The sequence below is a fragment of the Theropithecus gelada genome, chromosome 9 (assembly GCF_003255815.1).
Source record: "Theropithecus gelada isolate Dixy chromosome 9, Tgel_1.0, whole genome shotgun sequence".
Lineage (NCBI taxonomy): Eukaryota > Metazoa > Chordata > Mammalia > Primates > Cercopithecidae > Theropithecus > Theropithecus gelada.
In genome coordinates this window covers 55,998,874-56,021,094 of record NC_037677.1, presented here as the reverse complement: position 1 = coordinate 56,021,094, position 22,221 = coordinate 55,998,874, and the positions used below count along the sequence as shown (strand labels likewise).

General features: G+C 48.0%; 1 protein-coding gene across 1 annotated transcript in view; it reads right to left on the bottom strand.

Moving 5' to 3' along the window:
- Positions 1–3,195: 3,195 nt before the first annotated feature.
- POLR3A (RNA polymerase III subunit A) overlaps positions 3,196–22,221 on the bottom strand; it is a 53,790-nt gene continuing 34,764 nt past the window's right edge. Inside the window, exons 21-31 of the mRNA XM_025397393.1 lie at positions 21,435–21,548; positions 15,477–15,563; positions 15,307–15,389; positions 14,586–14,756; positions 12,499–12,592; positions 12,213–12,305; positions 10,928–11,092; positions 10,430–10,594; positions 10,042–10,173; positions 8,167–8,299; positions 3,196–5,652 (exon numbers count right to left, since the gene is read on the bottom strand). Of these exons, the coding sequence (XP_025253178.1) occupies positions 5,504–5,652; positions 8,167–8,299; positions 10,042–10,173; positions 10,430–10,594; positions 10,928–11,092; positions 12,213–12,305; positions 12,499–12,592; positions 14,586–14,756; positions 15,307–15,389; positions 15,477–15,563; positions 21,435–21,548 (1,386 nt within the window). The 3' untranslated portion in view covers positions 3,196–5,503. The remainder of the gene's footprint in view (positions 5,653–8,166; positions 8,300–10,041; positions 10,174–10,429; positions 10,595–10,927; positions 11,093–12,212; positions 12,306–12,498; positions 12,593–14,585; positions 14,757–15,306; positions 15,390–15,476; positions 15,564–21,434; positions 21,549–22,221) is intronic.

The window sequence follows — 22,221 nt, the reverse complement described above, 5'->3', positions numbered from 1 at the left end:
TTTTTTTTTTTTTTTTTGAGACGGAGTCTCGCTCTGTCGCCCAGGCTGCAGTGCTGTGGCCGGATCTCAGCTCACTGCAAGCTCCGCCTCCCGGGTTCACGCCATTCTCCTGCCTCAGGCTCCCGAGTAGCTGGGACTACAGGCGCCCGCCACCTCGCCCGGCTAGTTTTTTGTATTTTTTAGTAGAGACGGGGTTTCACCGTGTTAGCCAGGATGGTCTCGATCTCCTGACCTCGTGATCCGCCCGTCTCGGCCTCCCAAAGTGCTGGGATTACAGGCTTGAGCCACCGCGCCCGGCCTTTTTTTTTTTTTTTTTAACAGGGTCTCACTCTGTCACCCAGACTGAAGTACACTGGTGTGATCTCAGCTTACCACAACCTCTGCCTCCCAGGATCAAGTGATTCTCCTGCCTCAGCCTCCTGAATAGTTGGGATTACAGGTGTGCACCACTACTACCCGGCTAATTTTTGTATTTTTAGTAGAGACGGGGTTTCACCGTGTTGGCCAAGCTGGTCTTAAACTCCTGACCTCAAATGATCCACCAGCCTCGGCCTCCCAAAGTGCTGGGATTACAGGCATGAGCCACTGCACCCGGCCCTAACATATTCTTTTTTTTTTTTTTTGAGACGGAGTCTCGCTCTGTCGCCCAGGCTGGAGTGCAGTGGCGCGATCTCGGCTCACTGCAAGCTCCGCTTCTTGGGTTCACGCCATTCTCCTTCCTCAGCCCCCTGAGTAGCTGGGACTACAGGCACCCGCCACCGTGCCCGGCTAATATTTTGTAGTTTTAGTAGAGACGGGGTTTCACCGTGGTCTCGATCTCCTGACCTTGTGATCCGCCTGCCTCGGCCTCCCAAAGTGCTGGGATTACAGGCGTGAGCCACCGCGCCTGGCAACATATTCTTTTAAAGAGAGAGAAAAATGTTAAGTTCCCCCTTATGGGATACCTTCTTACATAATCTAAATACATAGGTGTTATCAACATCTGCACCTCTACAAAAAACCTGCCTGTCTGAATTATTCTGGTCTTACTACCTGTGACTCTAAAATGAGATCACACTTACTTTATGGCCTGCATTAAAGTGTTCAAGCCCTCAACCACGCAGTGGCCAACATCCATCCCCTTCCCTAACCCTTCTCCTCCCCCATGTAAAATACTTCCCACAACCTACTGATTGAGCAGACAGCTGGGTAGTTGCTATGTCTAGGGAGGCTGGATCCCAAGTCCACCAAGCTCCACTTAGGGTCAAATAAAAAGAGCCAGAGGATTGGTTTTTAGTTGTGAATTCACAGACCATGTTTTCCAGGAAAAAATAATGTCACTGTATTAATAACTGCAAACATTTAATGTGTATTATGTGCCAGACACTGTACTAAGACCTTTTTATGTGTAATCACCTTTAAAACTCACAATGACCCAATGAGTCAAACACTACTAAACAGTATTCCTATCTTATACATGAGTCAAGTGAGGCAAGGAGAGGTTAAGTAATTTGTTCATGTTCACCAGATGGAAAGGGGGAACTGGGACTCGGCATGGTGGCTCACGCCTGTAATCTCAGCACTTTGAGAGGATTGTTTGAGCCCAGGTGTTCGAGACCAGCTGGGCTGGGAACACATAGCAAGTCCCGTCTCTATTTAAAATTAAAAAATAAATAAAAATTTAAAAAAGGGGGAGTTGAGATTTAAATCTTGACACTCTGATTGTAGAACTCAGGCTCATAACAAGATGACCCTGACCAGATGGTAAGCTCCATTCATGCAGGGACCTTCCTCAAGGGCCTAGTGCACTGCCTGGCACAGAGCAGAAGTGTAGCAAGTATTAATGGATTCAAATGTTCACATGCTAACACTGTCAGTAGGTTGGGGAAAGGACGGTGGCAACCTTTCCCAGTGACTGCAGGCTTGTGTCCTCACCCAGGGCACACTCCCCAAAATCCAAGCCTAAGGCAAGGAAGCCAGATTAGCGTCATGAGAGGCCCTGGGGGAGGGGTTGGAACTGGAGGGCTGCAGCCACAGAAGGACCTTTCTGTACCCTGGTGGGGCCTGATGTGCCCACAGGAGCACAATACCTTGATCTGCAGTTTTCACCCCAGAGTGTGCTGGACACACTTCTGCACATTGAACCTGAGCCTCTTTGCTTCACCTGCTTCTGCGGAATTCCTTTTAGATGTATTACCACTTTTTTTTTTTTTTTTGAGATGGAGTCTCACTCTGTCTCCCAGGCTGGAGTGCAATTGTGTGATCTCGGCTCACTGCAACCTCTGCCTCCCTGGTTCAAGCGATTCTCCTACCTCAGCCTCCCCAGTAGCTGGGATTACAGGCGCACGCCACCACACCTGGCTAATTTTTCTATTTTTAGTAGAGACAGGGTTTCACCACGTTGGCCAGGCTGGTCTCCAACTCCTGACCTCAGGTGATCCACTCGCCTTGGCCTCCCAAAGTGCTGGAATTACGGGCGTGAGCCACGGCGCCTGGCCAGATGTATTAACATCTAATTCACCTGTTGTGTTTACTGCTGCACCCCTAATGCCTAGAACAGTGCCTTGGAAGTAGCAGGCCTTAAATCTTTGTTGAATGAATAAAAGAAAAGTTAAGCTATGCACCTGATCCTGGCCAGGTGGCGCTTCCAGACTCTAGACTTGAGTCCTTTCAGCGCCTCCTACTGGGGCTGGATTAGCTCAGGGGGCACTTTATTTCCTACATTTCTAAGTCACAGGGGTGGGGGTAACAGGGGCATTCACTGTTGACTGCCAGCGCCTGGAGAGGTGAGCTCCTGGTTCTCATTCTAGGAGTTACAGCCCATATAAGACCAACATCCTTTTTCACAACCCACAACGATTATTCTGCTATAGTTTTAGGTAACGCAAATATTTCCTCTCTTGGGTTATGGTTGAAAAATAAACAGGTTCAACAGATAGCAAAAATCAAGAAAAATAAACATACAATGCCAGGTTCAATCAGACAAGAATCAATGTGAATACACATGGGTAAACCCTGAAATAGAAACGTGGCACCATAGTTTAACTGCCAAACATACTGAAAGAGTCCAGAATGTCACTCCCACTCCTAAAGTGCTGAACACAGCAGGGGGCTGTAACTGAGTCAGGAGCTATTTTAATCTCCCTTGTAAAAAAGACATAAAAATGGCAAAGAACTGGACAGACTGCTAGTCAAGAATATGTAACTGTTCATGGATGAGATGGAATTCACGCATATTTTTATTTCTTCCAAGCAGGTACAGAGACTCAAATGTAACCCTTTGATTGAGCTCTCATGCTTGAAGATGTGCTGCTCCCTGGCCTTTGAGCTCTGTGCTGGCATAAAGCCCAATGCCTGGGCAGGGCAGATGATCATAGTAGGGAGAATTTTAATACCAGTCATGGGACACAGTGGGGAGCACAGACAGTAGGGTTTACCAGGCAATGCTGTTGATGTTGACAGTCCTAGCAAGGCTGGCAGTTCCAGGAGGAGGACCAGCACCTCCAGGACGTATGATTTCCCATGGGTGATGTGACCCTTCACATAACCATTCTGCTCCAAGGTCTGCCTTGTTCCCAAGTGCTATATGCTGATCCGCACCTATCACAATCACACACGTCTCACACAGACTCAAGACTCTGCAGCACCCAACTGAGTACTCACTCAAGCAAGATGAGGCTCCTTGGCGGTGCCATCTTTATTATTCCCAGCCACAAGTTATAGCCACAACCTCTCTTCCATTTAAAGTGTGCGTCACCCGCAGAAGAAAACGGGTGTCGGAGTTCCCTCCCATGATTCAATTCTACCCTCCCCTGGTCTTTGCACGGATCCCAGTGGTCCTGGCTCAGATCAAGCCTACAGCTTACTTCCCAGGCATGCTTCCAGGAAGGCAGTTGGGGTGGGGGGTGCCCCTTTATGGCTCTTCCCGGGTTACATGAGAAGCAGTGATCTCAATGGGGTCTCAAGTAGAAGCCCTGAATTAGTGTTCATTAACAAACTTAATCCTTTGTCCTAAACCAGGCTCTAGCTCAACTGAAAGATAAAGGGGGGTTAAACATTAAGAAAAATGGCATTTTTTCATGTCACTGATACCCCAAGAGAAGTTAATAGGTCTACCTTGTAGATGCAGGGAAATCATAAAGTCAAACTACAATTTTTTATAAGAATTAATTTTTTTAAGCTTATTTTTTTTTTTTTTGAGACAAGGTCTTGCTTTGTTGCCCAGGCTGGAGCGCAGTGGCACGATCTTGGCTCATTACAACCTTCACCTCCCAGGCTCAAGTGAACCTTCCACCTCAGCCTCCCCAGTAGCAGGGACTACAGGCATGCGCCACCATGCCTGGCTAATTTTTGTATTCTTTGTAGAGACGGGGTTTTGTCATGTTGCCCAGGCTGCTCTCAAACTCCTGGGCTCAAGCGATCCACCCTCCTCAGCCTCCCAAAGTGCTGGGATTATAGGTGTGAGCCACAGCACCCAGCCCAAACTACAAATTTTAATAGAATGTTAAACCCAACCACTGGCCAAAAATCACTTAGGTCAAGAATTCCTAATCCACAATCTCATCAGTATGAAGGGAAAGCACTCATTCTAACACAGATCCAAGAACCAATGGCTACCCCAGGTACCTTAACAGCATCAACTCAGAACTTCAGAAATCAACTAGAGATCATCCAAGGAACGTAAGTATAATTCTATAAAAAAACATCTCATCCCCATCGCAGCAGGCTCCAAACTCCAGTGAGGCTTCCATAGGCCATGGAGAATGGGTTTGGCTCTTGTCACAGGGTAGAGCCCCATGATAGGGGTCTGAGGTAGATGAAAACAGGGTAGCCAGGGGCATCTACAGAAGATGTTACAGAGCTGCCTGGGCCTCATGACAGTTGCAGCTCAGTTACAAATCCCAGATGGCTCTATTTGCTTAAACCAGTTTTTCCAGTGACGCTTACATGCTGGCTTTCTTGGTTTCTATAGATGCTTGGTTTCAAAAATAAAACTAAAATAACAAAAATTCCAAATCCCTCAACTGGAACAAATAAATAATAGTAACAATATTTACATGAGTATGTCACATTGAGAGATTCCAGCATGACCAAGGAATGGAAAATCCACGAACGTGCCCTGGCCTGTGCGGGGCTCAGGCCTGGCTCACCGTCAGGTGTGAAGACACCACGGGGAGCCGATGGATGTATGCAGTGAGCTGGGATGGGCCATGACACGTGGCTGGGCCTTAAGTCCAGGTAGGCAGGGTGTGCAAGAGCTGTGGGGCCGTCCACAGATTGAGTTTCAAGCAAGCAAACAAAAAAACCCTCAGCTCTCCCGAGCAGTATGGCACAGTCAGGGTCACTGGTGTGAGCTGCGCCCTATCAGAGGAGGAGCCACTCCTGAGGATGCCAAGAGGGCTTCTCTGATTGCTGGCACAGGTGGGGACCTCAGGACCCCCGTCCCAGGGAGCACAAAACTCTTCACATGAGCTGCAGACAGGACAGGGAGTCAAGGTCTGGCATGGTCCCCTCTTTCCTTGGACTATGTGACAAGGGGGATGTGGAATTCATTTGTGTCGAAGATCAGGGGCCTCTTGGGGGGGTTCGGGTCCCTGTCGGCCTTGTGGAGCAGCTTGAAGAGCCCGGTTCCAATGTTCATTGGGATTCCCATGATGATACACTCAGACACCCCTGAAACCAACCAGAATGAACATCAGAGAGCCTCTAAACACAAGCTACATTTTCAGGAAGACAGACTATTGGCTTAAGTGTCAGAAAATTAGGATGTGAGTACCAGCACCACTCCACATCAACTGGCTGAACTCTGGAAAATCCCTTTCCTTCCAATCTAGAAAAGAAGGGTGGCTGTGGAGTGCAGGCCGGGGGGATTATGTGCTTTCAGGGAAGGGCACTGCCTGCTCATAGCCCAGGAGTTTGTTGGAGAGAGTCAGCTCCACCAGTTCTCCTCTCCCACCTGAGCCAAAGGCACCCTGGGAGGGCCGTGCCTTTGAGAATACAGCTTAGCAAGAATACGAAAGGATGCTCAGGAAACTCTAAGTCTGCCACCCAGTGCTTCCTTAGCTTAGAGCCTACAAGAAAAGCAAACAACTGGGACAGTAGTGAGCAGAATACAATCCCCTTGGAAACTGCAGCAGGCAGCTGTTAGCTGTGCTCAGGGGAAGGGGCCAGGCCAGGCTTAAGAGCATCTGAGCCTTGATGATCTACAGCCCTGATGAGAAACACCCGGAAGGCAGGGCACCTATACAGTTACAGGAGCAAGGGGGTGGTGCAGATTCTTTCTCCAAGCCCATGTCAACCTGGCATAAGCCTTGAGTCTACGACGAGCAAGCACATGGCTACTGTCTTATAGACTTTGTGCTAACAAGGAACCAGACAGGCAAACAACTAAAGACCAACATGCAATGAGGGCGAACACTGGGTTACAATGTGCTGAAAGACCAGGAGGAGGGGAAAACTTCAAATTGCGGGTGGGGTGGCAGCCAGGCAGTCGAGGAGGTTGGTGGTGGAGAGAGGTCGTGGGTGGTGGTGTGTGGGGCCGCAGAGCTGCAGCAAAGGCCCGGTTTCCAGGTGTCAGGCTTGAGTGCTGGGTCTCAGTCCCGTTGTCAGGCAGACTCACTCTTCTCCTGGCCCTGGGCCTTCTTCCAGTCTTCCGTGTACCTCCCTCTTGCCCCACTCTAACTGCTGCTCCTTTTTCTTTCCCTTCATGCTCTTTTTTTTTTTTTTTTTTTTTGAGACAGAGTCCTGTTCTGTCACTCAGGCTAAAAGTGCCGTGGTACGATCTCGGCTCATTGCAACCTCTGCCTCCTGGGTTCAAGAGATTCTCCTGCCTCAGCCTCCTGAATAGCTGGGATTACAGGCGCCTGCCCCTGTGCCCGGCTAATTTTTGTATTTTTTAGTAGAGATGGGGTTTCACCATCTTGGCCAGGCTGGTCTCAAACTCCTGACCTCGTGATCCACCCGCCTCGGCCTCCCAAAGTGTTGGGATTACAGGCGTGAGCCACCGTGCCTGGCCCACGCTTGTTTTTTAAAAATATTTAAATAGACATGAGGTCTCATTATGTGGCCCAGGCTGGCCTCAAACTCCTGGGCTCAAGTGATTGTCCTGCCTCAGCCTCCTGAGTAGCTGGGACGACAGCAACACCATGCCCGGCTCTCATCCTTCTTTATCTTAAAGAATTATGTAATATTTCTTTCCCTCCATCTCCAATCCATGTCCCTTTTGAAAACAGAAAGTTAATCTTAGAGGCAAAAAATAGGTATACACTCTAATGATGCCAATCTATACAAGAGCAGGAGGTGAGACAGCAAAGGGCTACTGGGAAGCAGAGCTCTGGCCTGGAAACAGCAGCCAGACTTGGAATCTCTGCGGGCCTGATTAGCGTGTGCCCTGGGGCAGGCTGCTGACCCTCCCGAACTCCAGCCCCTCACCAGCTCCCACCGCAGGCCTGCAGGGTCTTCCTGTGGAATCAGAAAGGCTCAAGCAAAGCTCAGCAGTCAGTGGTGGTCTCATGGAAGACGCAGGGAAGCCAGTCACTGGGGAGAATTCCCCTTATGCTCCCTCTCCCGCAGGCCAGTACAGCCCCATCAGAGCCATGCTTTGTTGAGTGGTAGGGATGAGGCATGGTGCAGAGCAAAGCTCTGCTGGTAGACTCGACAGCAAGCTAGGTCACCTGGGTCTTCTGACTTGTCAAAGGGCTTAATATCCACACCCCAAGGGTGGGTTGACATACTTAGCACATATGATGCCTGGCACAGGGGCTGAGCAGGCATCGATGGCTACCTCCCAAGGACAGCAGGACACTCTGCTCTGCCCAGTGCCCAGCCAGTACCCTCTCCTGTCAGCCCTGGTGTCATACACAGGGGTCAGGATCAGTGTGGCTAACTACAAAGTCAAGGGCTAGAAAAATTCTTACATGCTCAGGGTTGCTCTTTTCTTCTTGGACCAAAAACCATCTGTGCTGACAGAGGGAAGTCATCCAACAAATGTAAACGGGGATGCAGGATGCTACAGTCAGGCTTTGGAGATAAAAGATCCAGCAGTTCCAATTCATGATCTATGACATTATTCTTGAAAAAATAAATGCTGTGCCACTCAGTTTCTTTCATTCCCTTAGAAGCCTAGACATGGTCTAAGTCGTAAATAGTAAAGGCCTTTGATGCTGTTCATAGAAACATCAAACCTACCGCACACGGAGTCCTTCTGCCCGAAGTAGGCAGCGTCAAAGAGATGGTCAGCTGTCTTCTCAAAGGAGGCCAGCATCAGCACACTCTCCTTCATCTTGGCCAGGCCAAACCTAGTGATGCCCAGGACTTCACCCTGCGTCAAGGGAGAAAGAATCATGGTGGTACTCACGCCAATGGCAAAAGCTTGAAACCAAAGCACGGGGCACCTTCACTACAATCAACAAAAATCCTCCAAGACCCAACGTCAGGTGTGAAAGGCCCTGGGGAGCTATGTGTCCGCCCTCTGCGTCCCACTGAGGTGGTCAGTCATCGGCAACATGGAACTTCACACTCGCGTCCAGATGCCATCAGAACAAAGAATTAAGAACTAGAATTCAGAGACTAACTTTAAAAAAGGGGAGTACTTCTGAAGAGATTTCTTATGGCTCAAAGAACTAAAAAAAAAAAAATGTAAAAACCTCAAGTATGAAGATAATTAAGTTTAGGTAATTCTCTTCAAAGGAATATTATGCCATAATTTAAAAAGTATATTTATTAAAACCATGAAACAAGATGGAAAATATTTGTGATGTTAAACAAAAAGTCAGAACAAAACTGCATGCACACTGTTTCCTGCAACTAAAGTAAAAGATGCATAGAGAATAGGACTTCACAGAAGATGTCGAACCGACAGCCATTTCCCTCACCTGGTTTCTTTTTTTTTTTTTAGGAGACGGAGTCTCGCTCTGTCACCCAGGCTGGAGTGCAGTGGCCGGATCTCAGCTCACTGCAAGCTCCGCCTCCCGGGTTCACACCATTCTCCTGCCTCAGCCTCCTGAGTAGCTGGGACTACAGACGCCCGCCACCTCGCCTGGCTAGTTTTTTGTATTTTTTAGTATAGACGGGGTTTCACCGTGTTAGCCAGGATGGTCTCGATCTCCTGACCTCGTGATCCGCCCATCTCGGCCTCCCAAAGTGCTGGGATTACAGGCTTGAGCCACCGCGCCCGGCCCCTCACCTGGTTTCTAAATATTCTGTAATACACTATCAACTTGTTTGGGGAAGCCTTATGAAAACCTGCTGCCCGAAGGTACAGCTAGAGGGAAATACATTTTTTTGGAAAAGAGAGAAAAAAAAATAAAAACACCAACCCACCTCAACCTCCCGTCCCCAACTTCAGATCATGTTAACTTATTCTTTCCTGGGAATGGCTACAGAAGAGTGATGGATGGGTTTGATAAAAAAGAAACACCTCGGCCGGGCGCGGTGGCTCAAGCCTGTAATCCCAGCACTTTGGGAGGCCGAGACGGGCGGATCACGAGGTCAGGAGATCGAGACCATCCTGGCTAACACGGTGAAACCCCGTCTCTACTAAAAAATACAAAAAACTAGCCGGGCGAGGTGGTGGGCGTCTGTAGTCCCAGCTACTCGGGAGGCTGAGGCAGGAGAATGGCGTGAACCCAGGAGGCGGAGCTTGCAGTGAGCTGAGATCCGGCCACTGCACTCCAGCCTGGGCGACAGAGCGAGACTCCATTTCAAAAAAAAAAAGAAAGAAACACCTCAACTTGCCATGGGACTCTCTGGGTTTTGGCAATGGCTAATTTTGCTTTAGGATGGATGACACTCAGGATAAGAACGGAACCAAGCTCCAGCTCTCTTCACTCCACCAACTGGGTGTGCGTTTGCCATGAGGCTGTAATTCTCATACTGGGATTTGACCAGGACACCCAGCCTGATCAGCATACTTTGGTTTTTGAGCAATGTTCACATCTTATTTTCCCTCTCTGATGGTCCTCACAGCGGCGCATTCTACATGTCTTAGAAACTCCACAGGCTTATTCTCCTGAAAGTGAGTTTCGAGACGCTCAGGCAGCCCGGGGGCCTCCTGCCACACACCTTGTAGGTCATGAGGTCGGAGAGCAGCATCACGTGCCTCCTGTCGATGCTCATGCCGTGGTTCACCATGGTGTACTGGATTTCATTGATGATGGTTGTCCGGGCAGCCTCGATGCCCAGAGTTTTCTCCACCTACAGAGAGAAAGGAATGAGCAGAAGCAGCCACTTTTGTGAGGCCACTGCAAATTCTCTCCACTTCCTCCTCTGCCCTGCAAGTTCAAAGCAAACCCTATGCCGTTTTCCAGAAATGGATTGCTGGGCAATTTTTAGTTGTAGACCCAGGGCAAATGGGATGGTCAGAGAAGTATGCTGGGAACCAGTGGAAGGCCTGCAGATGGCACAAGGAAGACAACCTAACCCTAAGGTGACTCTGTGGGCTAAGCAGTACCTCATAGGTGTTATTGGAGGTGGTTCGGGTGCCCTTCACACCGTGCGTGGCCATGACTGCCCGCAGGTTATCACCTTCCACCAGAAGCTTGTACTTCTCCTTTCCACTCTGCTCATCAATGTGTATGACAGCTCTGGACACCTCTGGAATGCCCTGCACCACCACCTGGATTCAGAGACAGAGAAGGCTGTGAGGACGGTGTGAGCCATGCCCTGGGATGATCACCTTGATCACCCCAGCTTTCAGCAGTGGTCATCTGTGACATACTAGAGCTAGTTTTAGGGATAAGGGAGAACAGAAGTTGTTCAGGGGACTGCGCCTCTTTCTAACATCAGTTTTTTGACAGAGCAGAGAGGAATCTAACAGACTAACTCCTTGGGGATACGGCCAAGAAGAAATGAAGAAATGGGACTAAGTGACAAAGTCCTTAGGTCCCAGCCCTGGGTGTCACACCACAGGGAGATGCTGGGTCTCCATGAGAAGCGACTCCTCTTTCACCTTGGGGAGATCTTCTTTCAGGAACTGCAGCACGTAGTACATGGAGCTCTTGCTGTTCTCTCTGGGGGTGACACACACCACAGCCTCACCGTGAACAGCTACGTCGCCGGGCTTCACGCGGAGCTTGGACGTACAGATGGAATATCGCACTGTCTCAGCGTTCACCTGCAACATGGCCAGGAGTAGGTGTTACTGAGAGGTTTGAGGGCTTCGATTCCAGTGTTTTTCATCCTTTATTTCATTATTGCCCCTCTAAGAGGTCCTTTTAGTCAGGTTTGTTCTAAACACCCCCCACCCGCACCATGAAATTAATACCATAGATATACTACATATCTGTTGTATGTATTATGTATATATATCTGTGCTTTACTCATAAAAATAGCTTTTTTTTCACCCACAACAAAATATTTGCCCTTGAAAATTCATGCTCAATTCACGGCAACACATGCAGCCTCTGTGGGAAGCTCTAGGGAGGCTGGAGGTTGGAGGCCAGGCTGATTAAAAGCTTCTGTGGGGCCTCCCCTTTACCTGACATTTCCACAGTGGTTCACTTGCTACATTCCTGGATGCAACTCAGCTCTTCTGCAAAAGAGCCGCAATGCAGGCAGCAAGAGACAGGCTAGAGAAATCCCCAAACTGGAGAGCAGGTTGCTGCATTTCAGAGTCAACTGTTATATGGGTAACATATGACCTTGGTGCATGAGAGAACGAACTGACAGAATGTGTTTTAAGGGCTAGTACAGCTTTAACTACCCGAGAGAAAGAAGAGGGTGTTGGGAAGTTACTCAATTTGCACCCCAAGTTGGTCTGTTTGTGAGAAAGGTGGATCATCTTTCAAATGTTGCCTACTACCCGTGCATTCCAGTTTAAGAAGCCAGGTTAATCTCCCCATCTAAACACATTTACGGAACTTCCTAGGCTAGCTGCCATGCTGGGCGCTGGGGACCCACAGATGAGTAAGAGAGCCAGCCCTAGGGTCCTTCCAGACACTGGGAAGAGGGGACAACAAGACCACTTATCATAACAACGTGTCACAGTGAACTGGTATTGTGGTCTGCACAATATTGCAACTAATTTCCTGTGTGTCTTTAGATGCCTATATTTGTATCAAGGTCAGGTTTAGAAAGAGAAAATGTGAGGGGACGACAGAATCACAAAAACTAGAAACCAAACAGAAGCTTCTGCAATGCTTCCTCTGCCTTGCTTAGCTCTTGCCCTAGTTTATCAGTACCTATCTTGGGACTAACAGGATGACTTCCTCTCTACATTTAATTATGTGACTCACTTCCAGTCTCAGAAGTCTAATCCGTTCCAGGGAGAGTTTGACGAGAATAAAGCAGTCATCAGGAAGAAACACTTCTTCAATATACTCGGAAATCTGGAGTGTCAAAAGATCAGAGTGTTAATCAGCCGCTTTCCCCTTTCCTAAGAGCATGTGACTGCTTGCTTTTTTGGAAGAGCTGGAGTAGTGAGGACGCCACAGGCTGGTCAATCCATGGCAGCTGATTTTTACACTTCCTTGCAATGTTGCTGAGCTAGTTTTCTTGTCATCAATAGGGATTTCTTCTTACCTCTCCCAAGAGGGTTTTCTCAATTCTCCCTTTCACGAGGCGAGCGTAATCCGCGTCGTCATCCTTGTCTAGCTGTGCTGTGATAATTGGAGTGCTGTCGAGAGGCAAAGGAAAAATGACACTAGCACAAGGGAGGAGCCTGTTTGAAGACCACTGCTTTGTTAAACCCAAGTGCTATTTAGAATCATAATGTTACTAGCAACCCCAGTTTACTGAATATTTACTGTCAGGTATGCTACTAAGGGCTTCATATACATTCTCATTTAGACTATTTTTGGTGGTCCCCAGGCAATCTACTCCCGAAGTGAATGAAAAGACTTTCAGAAAATTCTTCCTTAGAAAGTGAGCCCTGGTTGGGTGCGGTGGCTCATGCCTGTAATCCCAGAACTTTGGAGGCCAAGGCAGGTGGATCACCTGAGGTCAGGAGTTCGAGACCAGCCTGGCCAACATGGCGAAACTCCGTCTCTACTAAAAACACAAACATTAGCCAAGTCCCAGCTACTCAAGAGGCTGAGGTAGGAGCATCGCTTGAACCCAGGAGGCAGAGGTTGTAGTGAGCCAAGATCGCACCACTGCACTCTAGTCTAGCAACAGAGTGAGACAGAGTGAGGTTCTGTCTCAAAAAAAAAAAAAAAAAAGTGATCCCTACCTGTTTTTCTTTGGTCCTAACAAGCATAACAAGCAGTTATTTTAGTTCTGTTCCCTGTGTAAACTGACCACCCACACTTTTTTTTTTTGAAAGGGGTCTTGCTCTGTTTCAGGCTGGAGTGTAGCGGCATAATCACAGCTCACTGCAGCCTCTATATCCTGGTAGAGGATCAATCGATCCTTCTGCCTCAGCCTCCCAAGTAGCTGGAACCACAGGTGTGCACCACCACGCCTGGCTAATTTTTAAATTTTCTGTAGGCTTGGGGTCTTCCAGTGTTGCCGGGGCTGGTCTCAAACTCCTGGGCTAAAGTGATCCTTCAGCCTTGGCCTGCCCAAGAGCTGGGATTACAGGCATGAACCACCAGGCCTGGCCTGTAAAGTGACCTTTTGCATATTACAATTTCCGTCATCCCTCTCCTCTCCCATCACCGCTTCTCCAGGAACACCTCCAACTCCTCTGATCACTGGCCATCAGCTTCTGTCCTCACTGTTCTGGACAGGATCCCCAGAATACACACCTGGGACTGACTAATCTGACCAGCCTAGAAGGGGCAGGCAGAGCTCCTAACACCCTGGTTGTCTACAGTTGTGGTTCTACAACCAAGTATGGCTATCTTTCTTTTTTTTCTTGAGACAGTCTCGCTCTCTCGCCCAGGCTGGAATGCAGTGGAGTGATCTAGGTTCACTGCAAGCTCCGCCTCCCAGGTTCACGTCATTCTCCTGCCTCAGTCTCCCGAGTAGCTGGGACTACAGGCACCAACCACCACGCCTGGCTAATTTTTTGTATTTTTAGTAGAGACGGGGTTTCACCGTGTTAGCCAGGATGGTCTCAATCTCCTGACCTCATCATCTGCCCGCCTCAGCCTCCCAAAGTGCTGGGATTACAGGCGTGAGCCACTGCGCCCAGCTGACTATCTTTCATTTAATGCTATGTATCATTATTTTGTTAAATATAGATCACAGGTAAAAATCATGACTTTTGTCATCAAAGGCACTGTAAAACATTTCTATTTCTTCTAGCCTTAGATCAACTAGAAATCCTATCACGAAATCACCAGGGGCTCACAGAATATGACCACAGGCCAAGTGGCAGACACTTCAGTCAGGCCTAGTTAGGCTGGAATAATGACATCAAAAGGATGAAATCTCCACTGACACATTGCTCCAGTTTTTCCAGTCATTTTTAACATTTTCTCTCTTCATGTTACTTGTGGCCATAAAAAAAAAACATTGCTTCTATTTTGACTGTATCCAGTTTAGACTTTTTCTTAAGTGGCTTTTTAAAAAACCAAAATAGGATGAACACAGCATGCATGCCACCCAGAGTTTGAGACACAGTCCTATGAGGATATCACACATATGCATGTGACACGAGGATCATTGTTTCTCAAGAAACAGGACAGGCATGTGTGGAACAAGAGGGAAATGAAAGCAGGCACCTGATGGCCTTGGAAGCATTGATGATCTCTTTAATCCGGGGCACGCCCAGGGTGATGTTCATGGAGGCCACACCTGCAAAGTGGAAAGTCTTCAGGGTCATCTGGGTGCCTGGCTCACCAATGCTCTGGGCACACAGAGCGCCCACTGCAGAACCTGGCTCCATCTGTGCCCTAGAAGGCAAAGGTATGGATAAGAATGCAGCATGCCAAAGAAAAGTCCAGCAAAACTGCTGGGGAGAGGCTTCTGGTTATCACCTTTCAACAGAGAATACAGATGCTATTCGGGTCGGGAAGGGTATAGTTGTGACAGAGGAAGAGCCTGGCATAGGTGCAGACAGGGGTAAGTAATGGTCAGAGAGGGGACGGCAATGCCACTCAATTCTGCATGGCTACTTGTGGTCAGCATGTAATAGATGCAGAAAATCTAAGTGGTCTGCTAACCAATGGTACTGATGGCAAACAGAGCAGTGGCATCTGCCATATTCATTAGCAGTTTCCCCATGGGGAGAAGACATTAAGAAATTTACTTGCAATTATTTCCATATCTTGGAGCATTCAGCCTAGCAATTCATCAGACCCCCTAGAGAACATGTGACAGAACCTGATCAAATACTGTCAGTTAACAAGTGAGCTGGTGCAGGGTTTTGTACACGTGGAGAAACAGAAGGGATACGTGAGAACTATGTGGATGACAGTCAGTCCAAGACAAAAGCATCCCTACCTCATGTACTTGTCCCTACAGGTCTCCAGAAACTTTTCTACTTGGGTGGGGGTGATGCGGTCCAGCTGGTACAGCACACGGGGCTAGAAGAATACAAGCCAAGCATAGAGTTAGGGCCGGCAGCACCTGCAAACAGCTCGGGGTTCTAACATGTCTTGGAGGGATATTACCTCTGTTGTGCCGTTATCATTGATGCCATATTTATCTCTGGTTTTCTTGATCTTCTCAGAGACCCCCTTAATGAATTTTTTTATTTCCTGAAAGATTACACAGCAAACATCATTTGTAAGTTTCACAGTCATTCAGATGACATAATTCATTTCATAAACCTCAGTTGTATATGACAAGTCTATCATATTTTAATGTTAGCTCCACATATAGTATAAAGGACACAATCTGGATACTGCTTCTACTACAAAGTGGTTTTCCAAAGAACACACCACACTGTCCATACCCCAGACACTCACTCCATTGGTTATGGTGTCTCTAAGGCCTTCTCTTCCAACCACTCTCATGGCACTATCTACAGAGCCCACACAGCATGTGGGAGCCTTCTTGTTCTCCAATGTTCCACGAGGGCTATAAGAACACAGTTCAGGACAGGTACAACTGCAGCATTTATACTCTTCTGTAGATTAATTTTTGAGGGTTTCTTCTGAAGCTATTATGATCAGTTTAAATACTACCAACTAAAGCATAGCTTTGTTGACAGTTCATGCATTTATTTTATTTTATTTTTTTTTTTGAGACGGAGTCTCGCTCTGTTCCCCTGGCTGGAGTGCAGTGGCGCGATCTTGGCTCACTGCAAGCTCCGCCTCCCGGGTTCCTGCCATTCTCCTGCCTCAGCCTCCCAAGTAGCTGAGACTACAGGCGCCTGCCACTGCGCCCGGCTAATTTTTTTGTATTTTTAGTAGAGACGGGGTTTCACCGTGGTCTCGAACTCCTGACCTTGTGATCCGCCCGCCTCGGCCTCCCAAAGTGCTGGGATTACAGGCGTGAGCCACCGCGCCCGGCCAACAGTTCATGCATTTAAAACACCCTTTGAGCCGGGCGCGGTGGCTCAAGCCTGTAATCCCAGCACTTTGGGAGGCTGAGACGGGCGGATCACGAGGTCAGGAGATCGAGACCATCCTGGCTAACATGGTGAAACCCCGTCTCTACTTAAAATACAAAAAAATTGGCCGGGCGAGGTGGCGGCGCCTGTAGTCCCAGCTACTCGGGAGGCTGAGGCAGGAGAATGGCGTGAACCCGGGAGGCGGAGCTTGCAGTGAGCGGAGATCGCGCCACTGTACTCCAGCCTGGGTGACAGAGCGAGACTCCGTCTCAAAAAAAAAAAAAAAATAAAAAAAAAAATAAAACACCCTTTGAGCTTACCTTCATTTCAAAGAAAACACTCTCCAAACCCAGCTTACCTTTTCCCCTCCGGTAACCACCTCTCCCCACAGGCCTAGGCCTATGCTCTCTTCCCACACACAATTAGAAGTCTGTAAGGATTCCTGGAAACCACTGTCAAAGCCAGATGTGAAGCATCGGTATATGCTGCGATTCCCACTGTAGTTAAGAATAGCACTCTCAGCCCCGGGAGGATGACCAAGTAGAGCAAGAAGGTGAAAAATACACAGGTGGAAGATCAGAGCAGGGCTAGAGACTACAGCCCTGACTCCGGTTTTCTGGTGACCACTCAAATGGGTAAAACTATCTGTTTTAGGATTTACAGTGTGTCTGTGAAAGAGACCCAGCCAACCACCACTCCTAAAGCCAGGATCAGCCAGCACCTTCCCCTGGGGAGCGCTCACAGGGAAGGAGCACTTACAGAGGAGCAGTTAACATTCTGCTCACAGTGGGTCAATCATCAAGGGCTACTCCGGGGTAGTAGAATGGCTCTTAAAGCGCTTCTCAGGGTGAGCTGATGGCACCTACCATGCAGTAGCAACTGTCCTCCAGAGGCCATTATCCTGCCATCCTGGGAGCCAGCATCGGCTGCTCTGGTGTGGCCCAGGGACAGGACAGTCTCTGAGAATATGGGGAAGAGGAGATAGACTGCCCCTCCTTTCTAGCAGCAAGGAAATCACAGTGGCAGTAAGCTTAAGTGGCACTCTGGCCAAATGCAGGCATCCAGCTGCTCTGTGTGGGTGGATGAGTACAGACGCCCACACGCGGAGGACAAGCAGGGTGAGGGCAGACTGCATTACGTGGTGGCTAAGAAGCCTCGTGAGGCTGTTTCTTGATTCTGGGGTAGGCTGAGGGTCCCCCAGAGAGAAGGCCAGCATGCCTTGCCCAAAGTCCACTCAGCCTATTGTGTGGTTGAAAATGCCTAAGCCTGAACCAGAAGCCCATTTTCGCAAAAATAAAATCCTGTAAGGTACCCACAGACAGCTTAAGACTTCCTAGCCCCATTTTGTCCTAACCTTGCAAAAAGAAATCTCATTAGCCTCCTAACTAGCCATTTCTAGTGACTACCCTTTCTACAAGCAAAACGCTAGAACTTTATGTTCTTGTTTAAATAGCCTTAGCATCTGTGTCCACATGGTCTTATGCCTTTCCCAGCCAGTTGCTGCCCAGCTTGGCAAGACCTCCCTGTGAGGTGGCATGGCTTTAGTCCCACCACCCTAGAGCAGAGGGCACTGAAGGGCTGAATGAGGTCAGTGCTTGGCCAAGGCAACCAACCTCTCCATGAAGTCAGATGCTTTCTTCAAAGTCTTTTCTCTGAACAGGGGTTTCTTCAATGTAATCTTTGCCTACTGGGAAATTCCGTCTGTCTCCCAGGAGCCCAGGCAGCCAAGGGGCTACCTCGGGGGCCCATCACATCCTGGCCGTCAGTTCCCATGAATACTGCTTTCTCATGACTGCCTGTGTTGACCAACTCTCTTTCTTCCCACTGAGAAAGTGCAGAGACCCACGGAGAGTGACCCCGCAGCCCAATCATTGTTCTACATAGAAAGGGCTTTTTATTTAAGAAGTTTTACCAGCTGGGTGTGGTGGCTCATGTCTGTAATCCCAGCACTTTGGGAGGCTGAGGCAGGTGGATCACCTGAGGTCAGGAGTTCGAGAGCAGCCTGGCCAACATGGTGAAACCCCGTCTCTACTAAAAATACAAAAATTAGCCTGGCATGATGGCATGTGCCTGTAGTCCCAGCTATTTGGGAGGCTGAGACAGGAGAATCACTTGAACTCAGGAGGCAGAGGTTACAGTGAGCCGAGATCGTGCCACTGCACCCTAGCCTGGGTGACAGAGTGAGACTCTGTCTCAGAAAAAAAAAAAAAAAAAGAAAAGAACTTTTAGTAATTCACAAGAACTTTAGAGTTCTCAAGAAACTCTTTTTAAAGAGAAACTCTCCAGAGTCCTTGTTATTAATGATGAGTCTGACACCAGGTTTTCAGATACAGTCACCTTTTGCAAACCAGAGATGAAAAATAAAGCTGGAGACGGCAGTGGGACAACCTCTCCTGGCACAGCTCTAACAGAACATTCAAAGGCATTCGCACTTGCTGCCACTGAATTTTTCCTCTGTATATTCAGTATAAGAGGGGGCTTTGCCTGGCAGTGGCTGGGTCCTTTTGAGAAAGGTCCCGAAAGCCCTCTTGGCCCAGATGTTGCTGTTTGATCACCAGTTGTTAAAAGCTGCCTTACCTATTGGCACAGGAAAAACAGGAGCAGAACTTAAGGCCAAGCCTTAGACCCAGAAGGTTTTCATCTGCAAGGGACTGTGCACACATATGGAGTAAAAATAACACACCTAAAACAATCTGCTGGCTTAGGCACCGGGAATGACATAGCTCAGCTTTCACCCCAATGGACATGCTTCCCATGGGTTTGCTGAATGACTTTCCCTACACAAAGGTTCTAGAAATTAGGTTTAAAAATAAAAAAAAAGAGGCCAGGCGTGGTGGCTCACACCTGTAATCCCAGCACTTGGGGAGGCCGAGGCGGGCGGATCACGAGATCAGGAGATCGAGACCATCCTGGCTAACATGGCGAAGTCCCGTCTCTACTAAAAAAAAAATACAAAAAATTAGCTGGGCGTGGTGGCGGGCGCCTGTAGTCCCAGCTACTCAGGAGGATGAGGCAGGAAAATGGCGTGAACCCAAGAGGCGGGGCTTGAGTGAGCCGAGATCACGCCACTGCACTCTAGCCTGGATAACAGAACAAGACTCTGTCTCAAAAATAAATAAATAAAAATAAATTAAAAAAAATAAAAAAAGAAAACAGCTCACTTTTTGGAAATGAAAGGTGAAACAATCTGCTAAAAATTCACACTGAGTCAACCCATGCATACTAGAGGGAACAAACTCACAACATGGCTACTGGCAGGCAATTCATCACACGATTAACCAGAAGTTAGCATCTCATGCTCCACAGCAGGCCTATGAGCACGGGCATCTGCCTCTGGCAGGGACCAGGGCTCAATGCCACTCAGGAGTGCCTCTGTCACCTCAGCTCTGATACGGGCTAGGGCTGGAGAACATTTCACGGGCTCAGACACATCTGTTCTGGCCAGTGGATTTTGGACCCTCTCGGCAAATCTGAGCTCATCAGATTGTGAGCTGCCGGTGGCAAGGACATGTTTAGTCATCCTTGCATCCCCAGGATCTGTGGACTGTGTGACATATGGTAAGGGCTAAACCAGTGCTCACTGAATAAACAAATGCTGCCGGGTAGGAGGTCACCTGTTAAAGCTTTTCAAGGGCAAGAAAGGAACCAGTCCAAAGCAAAGCAGTGTTTGCCAGAACCGGGACAGAAACCTGCTCTCTCTGGCTGGCAAATGCTGGGGTGCTGCTGGAGCAGGCCCTTTCTGTTGGCGTTCACAGCATGCTAAGCACGTTACCTCGTTATAGCTCTCATAACCTGTCTCAGTTAAGGTCTTCGAGGACAAACAGATAAATACGTAAACATAAGCGTGAAGAAAAACCAAATTACAACTCTAATTTGTTAGTTTAAAAAAAGGAATAGAAAGCCTTTGGAGGAGAAAAACAGACAAAGGCACCCAACCTTGCCACACTCTTGATTTTAAAATCTGGAAGAGTCTCTTTTTCACCTTTCATACCTTGACACATGAACACAAGAAGCGAGGAGCTTTCTTAACACAAATATTTAACCTTCACTTGCTGTTTTTATTTTTGATCTACTGAAAGAGATACATTCTTCTTTGGCCTGCTGATCTTGTGCTACATTTGAATTACCAATTAGTACACAAAGGAAACCATTTACTGATTTCTGTATCCCTTTGCTTTTGATCCTAACCATGATTATAAACATGAAGGAGCTGCCTGAGCAGGTCAGAACCATTAAAAAAACAAAAAACAAACCAACCAAAAAACCTTAAGAGGGTATCAAGGTAACAGCTCCCTGGAAGAATAGAAAAGGCTGATTCAATGGAGTTTTGATCCATAAAACGGCAAAAGAAAGAGCAGTTTAAATGGTGTCAAAACAAGACTACTACTAATAATAATTATTGGGATTCAGAATGATTGATGGAAGAGTTGGCTCACAGGATTGAGTGGGTAGTAGGCTGGTGTTAGGACAGGGCTTAAACAAAATCAGCATTTTTCTTCTAAAAGGGGAAAAGAACATTTTTCTTCTAATAGGGAAATGGCTTGACTGAAAGACGTAAACTAAGAAAGTCAAGAGATAAATTCTGCATGTTGGCTGGTGAGATTTTGCCTTGGCCATTTTTGAATGACTGCCCGTCATTTTTTTTTTTTTTTGAGATGGACTCTCGCTCTGTTGCCCAGGCTGGAGTGCAGTGGTGCCATCCCGGTGTACTGCAACCTCCACCTCCCAGGTTCAAGTGATTCTCCTGCCTCAGCCTCCCAAGCTGGGATTACAGGTGCCCGCCACGACGCCCGGTAATTTTTGTATTTTTAGTAGAGACAGGGTCTCACCGTGTTGGCCAATCTGGTTTCCAACTGCTGACCTCAAGTGATCCACCAGACTCGGCCTCCAAAAGTGCTGGGATTACAGGCGTGAGCCACCACGCCTGGCCCATTCTTGAACTTTTTAACAAAGGAACAACCCTACCTTAAAAAACAAAAACCCAGCTTATAAAATCCACTTGACAGTCCTGGGCAAACAGAGTTCTTTACAACAGCCAGGCGGGGTGCGGTGGCCAGCACCTGGCAGAGCTTACCTGCAGGAAACTGTCCTGGCAGCAGAGGAACTCACTCTTCTTCATGATGGACTCTGTGGTCAGGATCAGCTCGTTTTTGCTGAGAGCAGGCTCACTCGGACACGGGAAGACTGCCTCAAGTATTAAAAGAAAATTATATTATGTATAGTGGCCACAGAGAGGGGGCAGGAATAGATGAGAGAACTTACAAGGGATAAAATGACCTTACCCGAGGTGAGCTTTTAGCAACCTGTGATTTTTCTTTCAAAACAAATTGTGGACTGTACCTTTCATGTGAAGATGAAAACTGGATAAATGGAGACTCCATCCTACGCAAAAATTTCTGGGCTATTCAGCAGGTGTTGTCCCATCACTTCCCAGCCTTCGCCACCTCCCCGCCCCCCACTAGATTTACATTAAAAATATAAACTGTTATTTAAGAAACTCAAACATTTCAAGAGTGAAAATACTCTCCTACTTCTCAAGCTCATAAATTTCTTTTTTTTTTTTTTTTGAGATGGAGTCTTGCTGGATCGCCAAGGCTGGAGTGCAGTGGCGCCATCTCGGCTCACTGCAACCTCTGCCTCCCAGGTTCAAGTGATTCTCCTGCCTCAGCCTCCCGAGTAGCTGGGACTACAGGCATGCACCACCATGCCCGATTAATTTTTTTGTATTTTTAGTAGAGATGGGGTTTCACCATCTTGGCCAGGATGGTTTCGAACTCCTGACCTCAAGTGATCTGCTCGCTTCGGCCTCCCAAAGAACTAGGATTATAAGTGTGAGCCCTGACAGAATTTCCTCTTTTTTT